Raw genomic sequence first — 12,435 nt, 5'->3', positions numbered from 1 at the left:
GTTGAATAAACCAATTACAGGGAATTTTTATAAACTTAATTACACTTAGTCATGAGGAGCACTCTATGTTTTTATCTTCACAGGAGAGCTACCGATTTACAGAGCAGTCTCTAATAATTTTGAAAGCTGTTGGAAATGTGATTGCTAATTTCAAAGATAAGGCTAAGCTTCCTGCAGCTCTGAAGGATCTGCAAGCAGCTCACTACCCCATCCCTCTGCACAACAAGGAGCTTACTGCCCAGCACTTCAGGGTATGTGGGAGCTGGATTCAATGGTCATAGCAAGAAACTTTGTTTAAAACAATGCCGCTTGTATCAGGTGACTTCTACAGTCTGAGCCTGAGAAAATATATTTCATGGAGACAATTTATTTGGCAAGTCATTTCAGGAAGCGCAAGTGAGGGAGTGAAAAGAATGAAATGAGAAAGAGGAAGAAACTGGTGGAAGAATGTAATCATTCCTACTCTGGGGCACTGAGGTGCAGCCAACAGTGGGATCTTGCTAAACTCTACAGGGTATCCCTCAGGAGGCCCTCATATTAATAAAGCGTCATCCTTTCTTCCATGTGTTAGCTGCTCACAAGTTCTAAATTTCCTCAAATAAATTAAGTCACCATGTGACAAGAAGGCTACGATCTCCAGTGCTGCTACTGGCCACAATTGGTACTCAGCATCTCTCTCCCATACCACTCCCCTGGATATTCTTCTCCAGTCACTGCTGCTAGTGGCTATCCTGGTGGGTCACCCCGAGTTTCAATCCTAATGGCTGTAAGATCATGGTTATCTTACTTTTGTCAGGCCATGGTTGCTACTCTTTCACTGTGAAAGCACTGAGAAGTGTCCCAGAAAGTTGCAGATGAAAATGTCCCCATCTTCTTTTGTAGCAGGAGCTCTAGTGCTCCAAGACAAACAGTGTACACTCCCCACTTCCCCTGTTATATTAATTCCTTTCTTCCTGCTTATCCAGCAGGATGAGGAACCCCAATCAACCAGATGTATATTATAGCTTAGGTTTATTGTCAGTCACACCATAACCCCCAGTGGAAGCACCCCTGGCGTTACACTTCCAGGAACGAAACCCTCTAGTCCAGCAAACTTCAAGTTCCAGGGGAAAAGTACATGGATTCTGTGAAAGGATCACTGTGAATAATGGGGAGAGAGGAAATACTCTCACAGTTATGCAGACACAGTACCACTGCATATTAGTCTTTGGGCCAATGGAAATGTACCACAGGATATCATCTACAGGCCGAATTCTCACTTAGCCTCCCATGTGCCATTCCAGTCTACCGGGCGTTTTATAATTTCTGTCTATGACAAATGTGAGGACCACTGAGACCCAGACTATCCTTAGTAGTTAAATCCTTACTACTGGGTGATGGAAGAGTGATCAAAATATATGATATCTATTTAAACAAAAACATTACAGTAAAAGATACATTAGCATCAATCCCCCTCAAAATTACTATCCCTTGTTTCTAAGACACTTATTCGATCATTCTTGCCACTTTCTGACGCAGTTCTGGAAGTGTTCTTTTGTGAGCAACTTTATAAGCAGTGACAAGAATGTGGTGACTGCTGCTGCCAGGTGCCATCCAATGGAAAGTCAGGCTTGTGAAAACATTACAGCATGTCCCATTCACCTTATCCACTGGACCTGGCACTGTGGGGCTATGCATAGCCACCATCCCTGATACAAAGATTACTCTGTGCACTGGCCTACCTGACTAGCCTTGATTTAGTATGTAAATCAGATCTTTGTGCATACTTAACACAAAAGGGAGGTATTTTGGTAACAGAAAAATCTCATATTTTGGTAGTTACACAGCTATGTGACATATGATGGAAAGCCTTTGTCTAAATCTAAAAAAGCTTTTTCAACAAGAGATAAGTACTCCTATGTGATAAAAGTGATAAAAACTCTAAGCAACATAAGTTTCTCTTTGTAGCACATTAAATAATATCATGTCTTACAATGGTTGGTGTCTTTCAATCAATGAAATATGATATTTAACTTGCATAAGTACAGGGATTATATATTTTATCTTACTTTATATCTCCTCAATCAGTTTAATGCTGTATTTTGATTGAGTGAATATTATGAACACCATTGTAGTAATTAAATTTTATTAAATTAAAATTAGTCAAGTAATATTTTTGATCTCATGTGATAAGACTTCAAAGAGTCTTTCGCTAGATTTTGTAATATTTCTGGAAAAAAATTTATATTTTAATTTTACAGAAACTAAAGTTTCTTAGAAAGTCTCTGGCCAGGTTATACTATTTTTTTTTAAAAGTTTAGTTTTAAAAAGTAAGTATATTATGCCCACAAAGAATGGCTGCTATCAAGAAATCACACAATAACAAATGTTGGCAGGGTTGTGGGGAGAAAGCAACCCTTTTCCATTGTTGGTGGGAGTGCAGACTGCTGCAACCATTGTGGAAATCAATATGGAGATACCTCAAAGAGCCAGGACTAGAGGTTCCATTTGACCCAGCCATCCCTCTGCTGGGTATCTTTCCAAAAGAACTAAAAGAATCATATCACAGTGATGTATGCACACCCATGTTTATAGCAGCACAGTTTGTAATAGCTAAAACTTGGAAACAGCCCATTTGCCCATCAGTTGGAGACTGGATAAAGAAGATGTGGTTTTTCTATAAAATGGAATACTACTCAGCCATAAAGAATGATAAATTGGATTCATTCATAGGAAAATGGATACATATTAGGGATATACTCCTAAGTGAAATAGATAAGGCACACATGTGTAAATACCTAATAGTTTCTCTGGTGTGAATAAACTATAATACTACATAAGATCCTAATGATATAATGGACAATGTGAAATAGGAAGAAAAGGGCTAAAGGTGTAGGGGAAGTGGGAGCAGTAGGGGAAAGGTAATAAGGGAAAAGAAAAAAAAACATGAGAAAATGAAAAAAATGGAAATAAAGTATTTGTAAATAGGGAAGGGAGGAGCAGGTGAAGGGAGGGCAGGGGTAAGGGGAAAAAATGAGAACCAAGACCTGTCATGTAGAGGTACAAGATCCCAGTGATGAAGGCAACTGTACTGTATACCTAAAACATACCAATAAACTCAATGAGGAAAAAAAAAGTAAATGCATTATGTCTTTTTCAGGTTTTCCATGTTTCTTTATGGCGTTTAATGAAAAAAGCTCAACTAGCAAAGCTTCCTTCAAGCTTCAAATTTGCATTCCGGGCTCTGGTTTTGGAAGTGGAGTCCCTTGATTCCTTCTTAGAGGATGCTTCTTTAGGTATTAATGCACTTTAAATATTTAACCAAGGAATTTCTAGCTTTATGTAGGGTAAATAGCTCAAGATGGTTGAGCATAAAAGGCTTTCTGGTAGAGTAGGTCTGTACAGATGGTCATGGAATTCAATTTATGCTTTGGGAAGATCATGGAATCCAAGGAGCTGCTGAATATCCCTCCCTCATCCCTGCCGCACACACTTCCAGAGGAACCCGGAACTTCCCCTCTTGTTCCTAACCTTAAAAAATATGAAAGTCATTGATTTCTGATTTGAGGAAGTCTGGGAAAATCTTCAGCCCAACTGGCCCCTACTTTCCTATGTTCTGTCCCTGTTCCCACCATGGTCATGGTTCCTTCTAGTTCTCAGGAAAGCCTTGGACTATTTTCCCAGAGGAATCTATATTAGAGCACAGAGGTGTCACTGTTCATCTATTTCTCTTCTCCAGAAAGGTTGCTTTAAGGATATGTCTATAATCCCAGTACTCTGAGAAGCTGAGGCAGGAGGATCGGTAATTCAAGCCTAGCCCAGGCAACTTAGCTACATAGTGAGATTCTGTCTCAAAATTTAAAAAAGGTTGGGAATGTAGCTCAGTGTGAAGGCCTTGGGTTCAATCCTCAGTTAAATATAATGACAAATCTGCCATTGTGGCATTTGGTATGTTGAAGGGCTTTACTAAGCAATCACAGAAATGTGGGGAAAGAATTAAATATAAACTCTGTCTAGAGTTTATTTTTCTCTTTCTAGCCGAATGGGTAGACACTAAATATTCCACGCCAACAAAAGAGGGAGAGTATCCTTCAGAGAAAGCAGCAGCAGCAAGTAAAATTCAATCCATGTGGAGAGGGACATATGTTAGACTACTTATGAGAGCCAGGATACCAGGTATAACTTTTCAAATATTTATAAAATAATTTATATATATAAGAATGTATAGTTGTTTATATATGCAACTGAAAAGTATTTTAGATTCACCCACTTTATGGATCAGCAATACGTTTTTATTCTATAAGTAATGAAATTCCTGAGGTCAGGAATTATGATGAATACTCATTCTCGTGGCTGGACATGGTGGCACATGCTTGTATTTCCAACACTTTGAGAGGCTGAGGCAGGAGGATCCAGTTGGGGCAGTTTAGTAACTTAGTAAGATACTGTCTCAAAAAGAAAAAAATATTTTAAAGTGCTGGGCAGGAAGCTCAGTGCAGAGGTCCTGGGATCAACCGCCAATACCATATAAGAAAGAAGGAATGAAGGAAGAAAGAAAAAGAAAACCCCCAAATCTTTTTCTGTTGCCCCCAGAATTTAGCCACAATGCCACATACTAAGTACATCATAAATACTCGCTGAGTAAGTGGATGAATGAGGGAATGTTGTTTTCCCACTCTGTCAGGAGTTCATTTCAAACAAGGAGCTGGTCTTTTGCTGTGTGAGTCTCCAATGCCTACCAGTATGCATCATTAGTCAGCTTCAGTGAAACCAGATTTTTTTTTTACCATTTTATGCTGGATTTCAAAGAAATGAATGAATGAATGAATGAATGAATGAGTAGATATGAACTAATGACAAAGGGTCCTTCATTTATGTGCATGGTGATGTACGTTTAGAAGGCATCGATACATTTTGTGTTCTTAGATTTATTAAGTCAAATATGTTTACGTATATGAAAAGAAATTTTTGTGAAAATGTCTATTTTATCAGCTTAAAATATAACAGTAGATACAAAAATTCAATCATTTGTATTCTGCAACTACAGTAGACATTTTGTTGGAAAAAGACATCTCCAACAGAATTCTTCAAAAATACTGAAACATGTTTTAAAAACATTTAATAATAATTGTCAAAATATCCACCTAAGCAGACATAAAACTGCAGACATATAAAGGATAAAAAACTACGTTAGTTTTGTGAAAGAAAAATTGTAATTTTCTGATTTTTATGTTTTTGTATTAGAAAAAATATATGAATTTATCAGACTCAACATATGGTTTATATGTGTGATTGTTTGTCCATATGTGTGGTAAAATACTATTCATACCATGATTTTATTTATTTTTTAGAGACTGAAAAACTTCAGCAACTTAATGCTCTTAGTAGTATTTGTACTTTTTTCACTCAACACATATTTATTAAATTAATCTTATGTATGAAGCCCTGTTCTTGATTCTGGCCTCAGAGAGGTCAGTGAAACAGTCAGAGTTTCTGCTGTGGTGAATCTTATGTCCCAGCTGCAGTAAATATACACGAGATGAGTAAATAAACTATGCTATCAGCTTCAGATACTGATAAGTGTGATGAAGAAATTAAGATAGGATAATTAGAAGAAGAATGCTCAGTCTGACATGCCAGTTTTGAAGTGCTTATGATGTATTGCACTTTTTACTTTCAGTTTGGCTAGTTTTCACCCATTTGTCAATAATTCAGTAAAATGAGTTTTGGTGGAATCCCTTTAGCTGTTGTTCTTTAGAAAAATTGGATGGATTACTTTTTGCTGAGATAAAGTTTTTCATCTCATTGCTGAGATAATGTTTTCCTTGTAAATAGTATTTGATAAGTATCTTAAATTACATCAAAGAACATTTTATGATTTTAAACTAAAGATGAAAGAGAGTAGCATAATATGATGAGCAGAACTCTTAAGTGAAGGCTTATAGTTATAAATCCTAAACATGATTTTTTCTGCTTATCAAGCTTATTAATTTGTACCCATCCTACTTGTGAGTTTCAAATTTTTCATCTCCGAAATGAAGGCTGTGAACACAATGATCTTTCTGGGATTTCACATATTTAATATTGTTATTTTTAGGCACAAAGGAAAATATCAGTGTTGCAGATGCTCTTCAAAAAATTTGGGCTATACTGGAACTGAATTTAGAGCAATATGCGCTTTCCCTGTTAAGGTAAAGTAATTCCTCCTTCCAGCCTATGGGTGTCCTTTAAAGTCTAGTTCATGTGCTACTGTGTTTGTTGAGTTGTCTCTGATCACTGCAGCTAGAATCACACCGTTGCTACTGACATTTTACCTAAAACATTTCTGCAATTCCTACTACTTTTTGTTTGTGTCTTAATTGTGCATATCTAAAATTCTAAGTAGAAAGTATCTGAAAATCTCAGCAGTCTCCTAAAATCTATGGTGCCAAGAAGACAAAAGTTACAATTTAAGATCTGGCAGGGAAGAGGACCCCAGTAAACAAAGTAATCAGGTGAAACCCTAGAGCACAACAGGGACAAAGCGGAAGTAGATTGAGCTTTAACTAAACCTCATTCTAGACACAAACCACATCCAAGATGTGGGATAGTCTGTGTTGGTGGTATAGTGGTGAGCACAGCTCCGTTCCAAGATGTGGGATAATCTGAACAAAACAAAGAGAACATTATATGTGTTATGTAAATTTTGAGAGAAGTGGATCTGCTGGGGATAGGAAGTGGAAGGAAACAAACCTCTAAAAGTAGCTGTTATGGAAATGCCCAGGAAAATAAAGAATAAAGAAAAAATAGTTAGAAACTTTGATAATTTAATTAATAAAACATAGTCAAGTGGAAATTACACAAATGAATATTTGAGTAATTGAAATTAAGAATGAAATAAAAGAAAAGGTTAATGCCCTGGGAGACAGGTCAATAAAGTATATCAGCTGAGCAAGTGGGTAAGTGAGCGGAACAACAACAGGTCTAGTATATATAAATAGAGCCCCCAAATGTTAAAACATACCATGAGATTTCCAAATTGATGAAAGACATTAAACTATATTTTCAAGAAAGTATGCAGATCCCACGTAGGAAAGCCAAAGAAAACCACACCTAGTCTCATGGCAATCTAACTGTTAAAAACCAAAGACCACAAGAAAAACCTCAAGAGCAGCCAGAGAAGTAGGGCACATATCTTGGAAGGAGGGCCAGATTAATAGCTCTCTGAAGGAGGAAATTAACATCAGTGGTAACTCGCAATCCCAGAGTCAGATAAAAGCTTGTAGAAAGTCCTAAGGTTCTAGTGTTATTCAGAAACAACAAATATAATATTTTAATTGAGACTCTTAATTGGATGAAGAGGAATGATATATTCTTTACCACGATTCGATTTGTCTTAATTATTGAATTTAAGAAAAAATGTTTTATTATATATCTTCTTAAGAGTTAAAAGAGAAAACATTTTCCTCATAACCACAATATAAGACTTGACTAGGATGGACCAAAAAATGAAATTGCAGACAAACTGTTCTCTTGAACTTAGATGCAAAAAAGGTAATAAATTATTAGCAAATCAAAATTGGAATCGTCTAAAGAGGGTAATACCTCACAACTATGTATCCCCACTCCCCAGACATACAATGGTAGGTTAATATTAGAGATTAGTCACTTTGATTTATCAAACCAATAAGAAAAAGGAACAAAATATTTAGTTATATGAGTACATTCAGAAACCACCACATTATACTTCTTACTCAGTTTTGTGGCTTGGGTCTTGATGTCTCCCCAAAGCCTGATGCAGTTATAGGTGAGCCTTTTCCTGGGGTTGATTCATGGTGCAATGCTAGGCTCAAGAGCACTAGGATTGAAGGTGTGAGTGCTACCTACCCTAAGGAATCTACCTAAGATAAAAGGGGCAGTTGAGGGCTTCTCCCCCTTCTCTTGTTGCTTTTGCTGTCTTCTGCGGCCATGATCTGTTGCTCCTCTGCCACCCTGCCTTGGAGCCAGCCAATTATGGAGTGAAACCTCTACGAACTATAAGCCAAATAAATGATTCCCCTTTAACTTTCAGTGTTGGGTATTGTCTCAGCAACGAGAGAAAAGTAACTAAGACACTCAAAATGATCCTGTCATTCATCATCCAACCTGGAAAGCTCTGAGGAGGAAAAATAGAGAATTATTAATATGTATACTAGGACTATAAGCATAAACCACTATTGCCCTAGGCAAGCCAGAATATATAATTATGTTGTTATTTGATGGTGTCATCATTTTAAAGGGCTTTTAAAAACCCCTCCAAATATAACACTGTTAATTTCTTCCCACCACCAAAGACCAATGGTCATATGGAGTGTGTGAAATCTGGTCTCCATGAGGACCTGAATGATTTCACTTTCCGTTGACAACCAATGTGACCATTTGTTTTCTGGAATCCAAGAATGCCACTAGCTCTGTCTTGACCTCTAATAGGGAACTGTTTGCTGCCATAATAGGTTTTATCCCAGCTAATACCTGAGGCATTGTATGAAAGTTTCTATATTTCTGGTGCTGCTAAAGCTTGGTCTAGATTCTGGCAGAGAGGGGAGCATAAGGTGCAGAGGATCAGTGACTTCCATTCTGCTCTGAAATATGCCACAACCTTCCAGGGAGCAAACATGCAGAAGCTTCAACCCATAATTTTTTGCATGTATTACCTGCTCTATATACCAGAAATCACGCAGAAGGAAAATAGAGCTGTCCCCTTGTTCATGGCTTAGTTTCTAAAAATCTAGTCTTCTAAATCCATTCTTTACATTCAGTTACATCCTAGACTCTAGTCTCTACTGCAGTTCTAGTCCTTTAATTGTTTTGATCCATTTTTATTACTGGTTGTCCTGCTTCTAGTTTTCCAAGCCTTATACCTTGAACTTTGGTTTTGATCACTTGTGAGCTTTGATTATTCTTTTGATCATGAATTACATTCTCTTTTGATTCAGAATTTCAGATAACTGAGCACCTTTGAGAATTTTCTTTCATGATTTATCTAGGATGGGCTCCCTTCCCTTGGCACCAGGTACTATGGACAGCATGGCTCTCCTTGGATCAAGAATTCAATCCAGCCTGTAATATTTATGTTACTTGGGTTTGTTTCTTTCTTTATAAATGGAATTTATTTTAAAAGTGGCTTTTGTCATTTTGTTTGAATTTATTTTTACATATGTAGAGTAATGTTTAAAAGCAAGTGCAAGTCTCTTGAATCTTATCCATGCTATCAAGATGAAGACACTAAGCTTGCTTTTGCTGACTATACATTGACCTATCCAGATCAGCCACCAAATTCTTCATTTATAATATTCAGGTGAGTTATTATAAAGCTGGCAAATGGTGTCATTTTTAAATGGCAAGCAATATTTATGTCTTTAGAGTTTCATTTATAGTAGTAGTAAAAATGTCAGCTTCGAGGTTGCTTTCATAACTCACATAAAATTCTTTGTTATGCATGAATGAGATATTATAGAAATTTTATCTATGTTCCTTACGTTAAAATATGAAGAATTTCATAAAACTTTTTGAAGATGATGAGAGTAGTATAATAAATTAATGTGCTCTTAGTGTAGAAAGAGAACCTTTAATTTCTGATTAATAGCATATTAGGTAAAAGTCACAATTTACTTGTAAAATGGAGTTTCTTAATGTCATTTGCTTTCATATGTCAAAATAATACATGAGTAATAATTTCTAAATGAAAATAATATGTGAACCTTGAATTTATTTGGAATTTGAAACTTTGGCAAGAATTATTGGCATTGAATCTAATTTCAGACTTTAATATTCATGCTAAGAAAAAGTTCATGCTTTTGTAATTACAGAGAAACATTTTTCATTCCTGAAGATATGATTTTGGTCCCTAAAATGTACACCACACTTCGAATTTGTGTCTTACATGTTGTTAATAATGACACAATGGAACAAGTGCCAAAGGTCTTCCAAAAAGTGGTGCCTTATCTTTATACCAAGAATAAGGTATGTGTAAAATTTATTCTTTGAATAGCATAGAATGGTGGTGAAAAAACAACAGCTTATTGAGGTCCAGGAGAAAAAGTGCCCCAGTCTACCTAACAACAATAGGGCCCTGGGTTTTCCTTGCACAACTGCCAGTTATGTGATAGCAGGAGACAGTGTGTGTGTACCCTAGCGCACTCTTTACCTCTAGGCCTTCGTTTTTTCTCGGCCCCAAAGATTTCATTACAAAAAAAGCATTAGACATTCTAATCATTATAGTTATAAACTCATATAAACTCTTAAAAGGGAAATGGATCTAAAGAGCTCATTTAGTCCTATCCCTAAGCCACACTAGATAGTTGATTCTGTTTCTCATTGAGTATTTATTTTACTCTAAATATTTCTGAAGATTGAGGTTCCGTGTCCACCTACCATCAACATCATCTTTCCTTAGGCTACATAAACCCCTTTAGTGTCAAGAAGCACACAGTGTGGTAACATAGTGTCCTGCCAAATGAATGGTAGACCCTGATTTCTGACCTCACTCACACTAGTGTCCACCCTACATATTTAAATTTCATCTTCATGTTTTCAGTCATTACCTCTAATAGTGAATGATCATGAAGGGCAACATACACCTGGCTTAGAAACAAAGGTACATGTTTTCTCTCTGCCTTCCTTCCATACTGTAGCTAAGCATAGCTTTGAACTTTCTCATTTTTCTCATTGGGTTATGGTTGTGCTTGATTTCTGAGGTTCATTTCAGCCCATGATTCTCTGGGCCAGTTTGTGTAAGTTAGACATACCTACCTAGTGAGTACTAGTTTCATAGGCAAAAATAAATTTAAGATGTGTTAAAGACCTACTAGGCCTTTGAGCTGCATTGGGGAATTTAGAAAACCTTAAAAAACCACAATAGCAAAATTCTTGATGAAACAATTTAGGTCAACTGACATATATGCATGTGCCTATGTATAGCAGCATATTTTGAGCTATGTTAGCGAGTTTTTGCTTATATTTCATTATTATAGATATTGTACTTCATTATATTGTGTATATGCATGTGTATATGCATACTTTAAACTATTTATGTCTTATATTTCATTATAATTATAATTTTAAAAACTTGAACATTTTCTGTTAAACCCTTAACTTATTTCTGTTATATTTAAGAGATAAATTTTATTGATATTTCAGTCACATTTTACTAAGTTTAAAGATATTAGCTAGTTGCAACTTGAACTTTATTTTAAATTGGGCAAGTTTCACATTTTTATTTTATGAGAAAATCTGGTTAATATTTTTTGTGTAGTAATCTGTATGTGGTGTTATGCACTTAAACATGATTTTTTGGGGGGAGTACCAGGGATGGAATTCAGGACCTTGAGCTTCTGACGCAGGCAATGGTACCACGGAGCTAAATCCCCAATCCACTTAAACATAACTTTTAAAACTCACTAGATTAAGGCCAACTAATCTACATCATTTTATTTTATTATATTATACCTTTTTATTCAGGTATTTTATTCATATATTCATATATATAATTTATCTTAATCACTTTTGAAAGGATACACAATATTTGCTTAAAAAGTTGGAAATACATTTACAAATTTGTATTTACCTCATAGTTTCCTTTTGCACTCTACTTATTCTCCCTCATGTCCTAATAAGTGACATTTTATTAAAAATTACAGTATTGTAAAAATTATCTTATGTATAATTGCACCAAAAATATCCATTTCCCTAAACATATCCATTTCTGCTACCCATTCTACTCTAGTTAACTCTTTTTAGACTCGGACAGGTGGGAACTGGGCAGTGGTAGCTTCTTGCTTGGCTGGGAACTAATCATTCCCTCTCTCAGATTCTGCTGCCCTTGGTTTCTGCCCTCAGGCAGTTAGTGTCTTTCCCAAGATGGTATGCTCCACAGATCTGGGCTGAAAGCAGTGCAAAGACCATGTGGCAGCCCTGCTTTCCTCTCTAAACATCCCCAATTCTGGAATTCATCTGCCATGTTTGTCTTTGTTTGCCCCCTTTACTGAGTACCTTGTGGATCTTGTGAGCATCCTCTGAGTCTCTTGTGAGAACTGTGGCCTCTAAACTACCATGGGAAGGTGGCATTACTATTTTATCACTGGTTCAATTCTAGATTTTCGCTTGCCTATGATTTTATACCTTTTTTTTGCTTAAAGTTATTTTCTGAATCTGTCCAAACACAAGATACAGAATCATGTGACTTTATTTTGCTTCTTTAATGTATTAGTACAATAAGCTCACATAATAAAAATAGCCATGTATATAGAAAGGCACAAAGAAGGAAGTGCTTCTGCCACAAATGTGTATCCTTTCTGTAAGAATGTGCAGTTATGAAGATGTGAGTCATATTATCACTAATCTCCCATATATTGTAGTGAGATGTTTTATAATCTTAATATATATATACTATATATATATGTCTTATATATATATATATATATATATATATATCTTTTG

At 36.0% G+C, this 12,435-nt stretch overlaps 1 protein-coding gene across 6 annotated transcripts in view; it reads left to right on the top strand.

Annotated features, from left to right (window-relative positions):
- Adgb (androglobin) overlaps window positions 1-12,435 on the top strand; it is a 116,676-nt gene that overhangs the window by 66,641 nt on the left and 37,600 nt on the right. For all 6 annotated transcript variants that reach the window (XM_019209944.2, XM_019209945.2, XM_010639550.2 and 3 more), the window contains 6 exons: window positions 84-251; window positions 3,140-3,275; window positions 4,018-4,155; window positions 6,077-6,170; window positions 9,161-9,295; window positions 9,807-9,960. In XM_019209944.2, coding sequence (XP_019065489.1) covers window positions 84-251; window positions 3,140-3,275; window positions 4,018-4,155; window positions 6,077-6,170; window positions 9,161-9,295; window positions 9,807-9,960 — 825 coding nt within the window. The remainder of the gene's footprint in view (window positions 1-83; window positions 252-3,139; window positions 3,276-4,017; window positions 4,156-6,076; window positions 6,171-9,160; window positions 9,296-9,806; window positions 9,961-12,435) is intronic.

The sequence above is a fragment of the Fukomys damarensis genome, unplaced genomic scaffold (genome assembly GCF_012274545.1).
Source record: "Fukomys damarensis isolate Sample0158 unplaced genomic scaffold, DMR_v1.0_HiC HiC_scaffold_14, whole genome shotgun sequence".
Lineage (NCBI taxonomy): Eukaryota > Metazoa > Chordata > Mammalia > Rodentia > Bathyergidae > Fukomys > Fukomys damarensis.
This window is presented reverse-complemented; position numbering and strand designations above follow the sequence as displayed.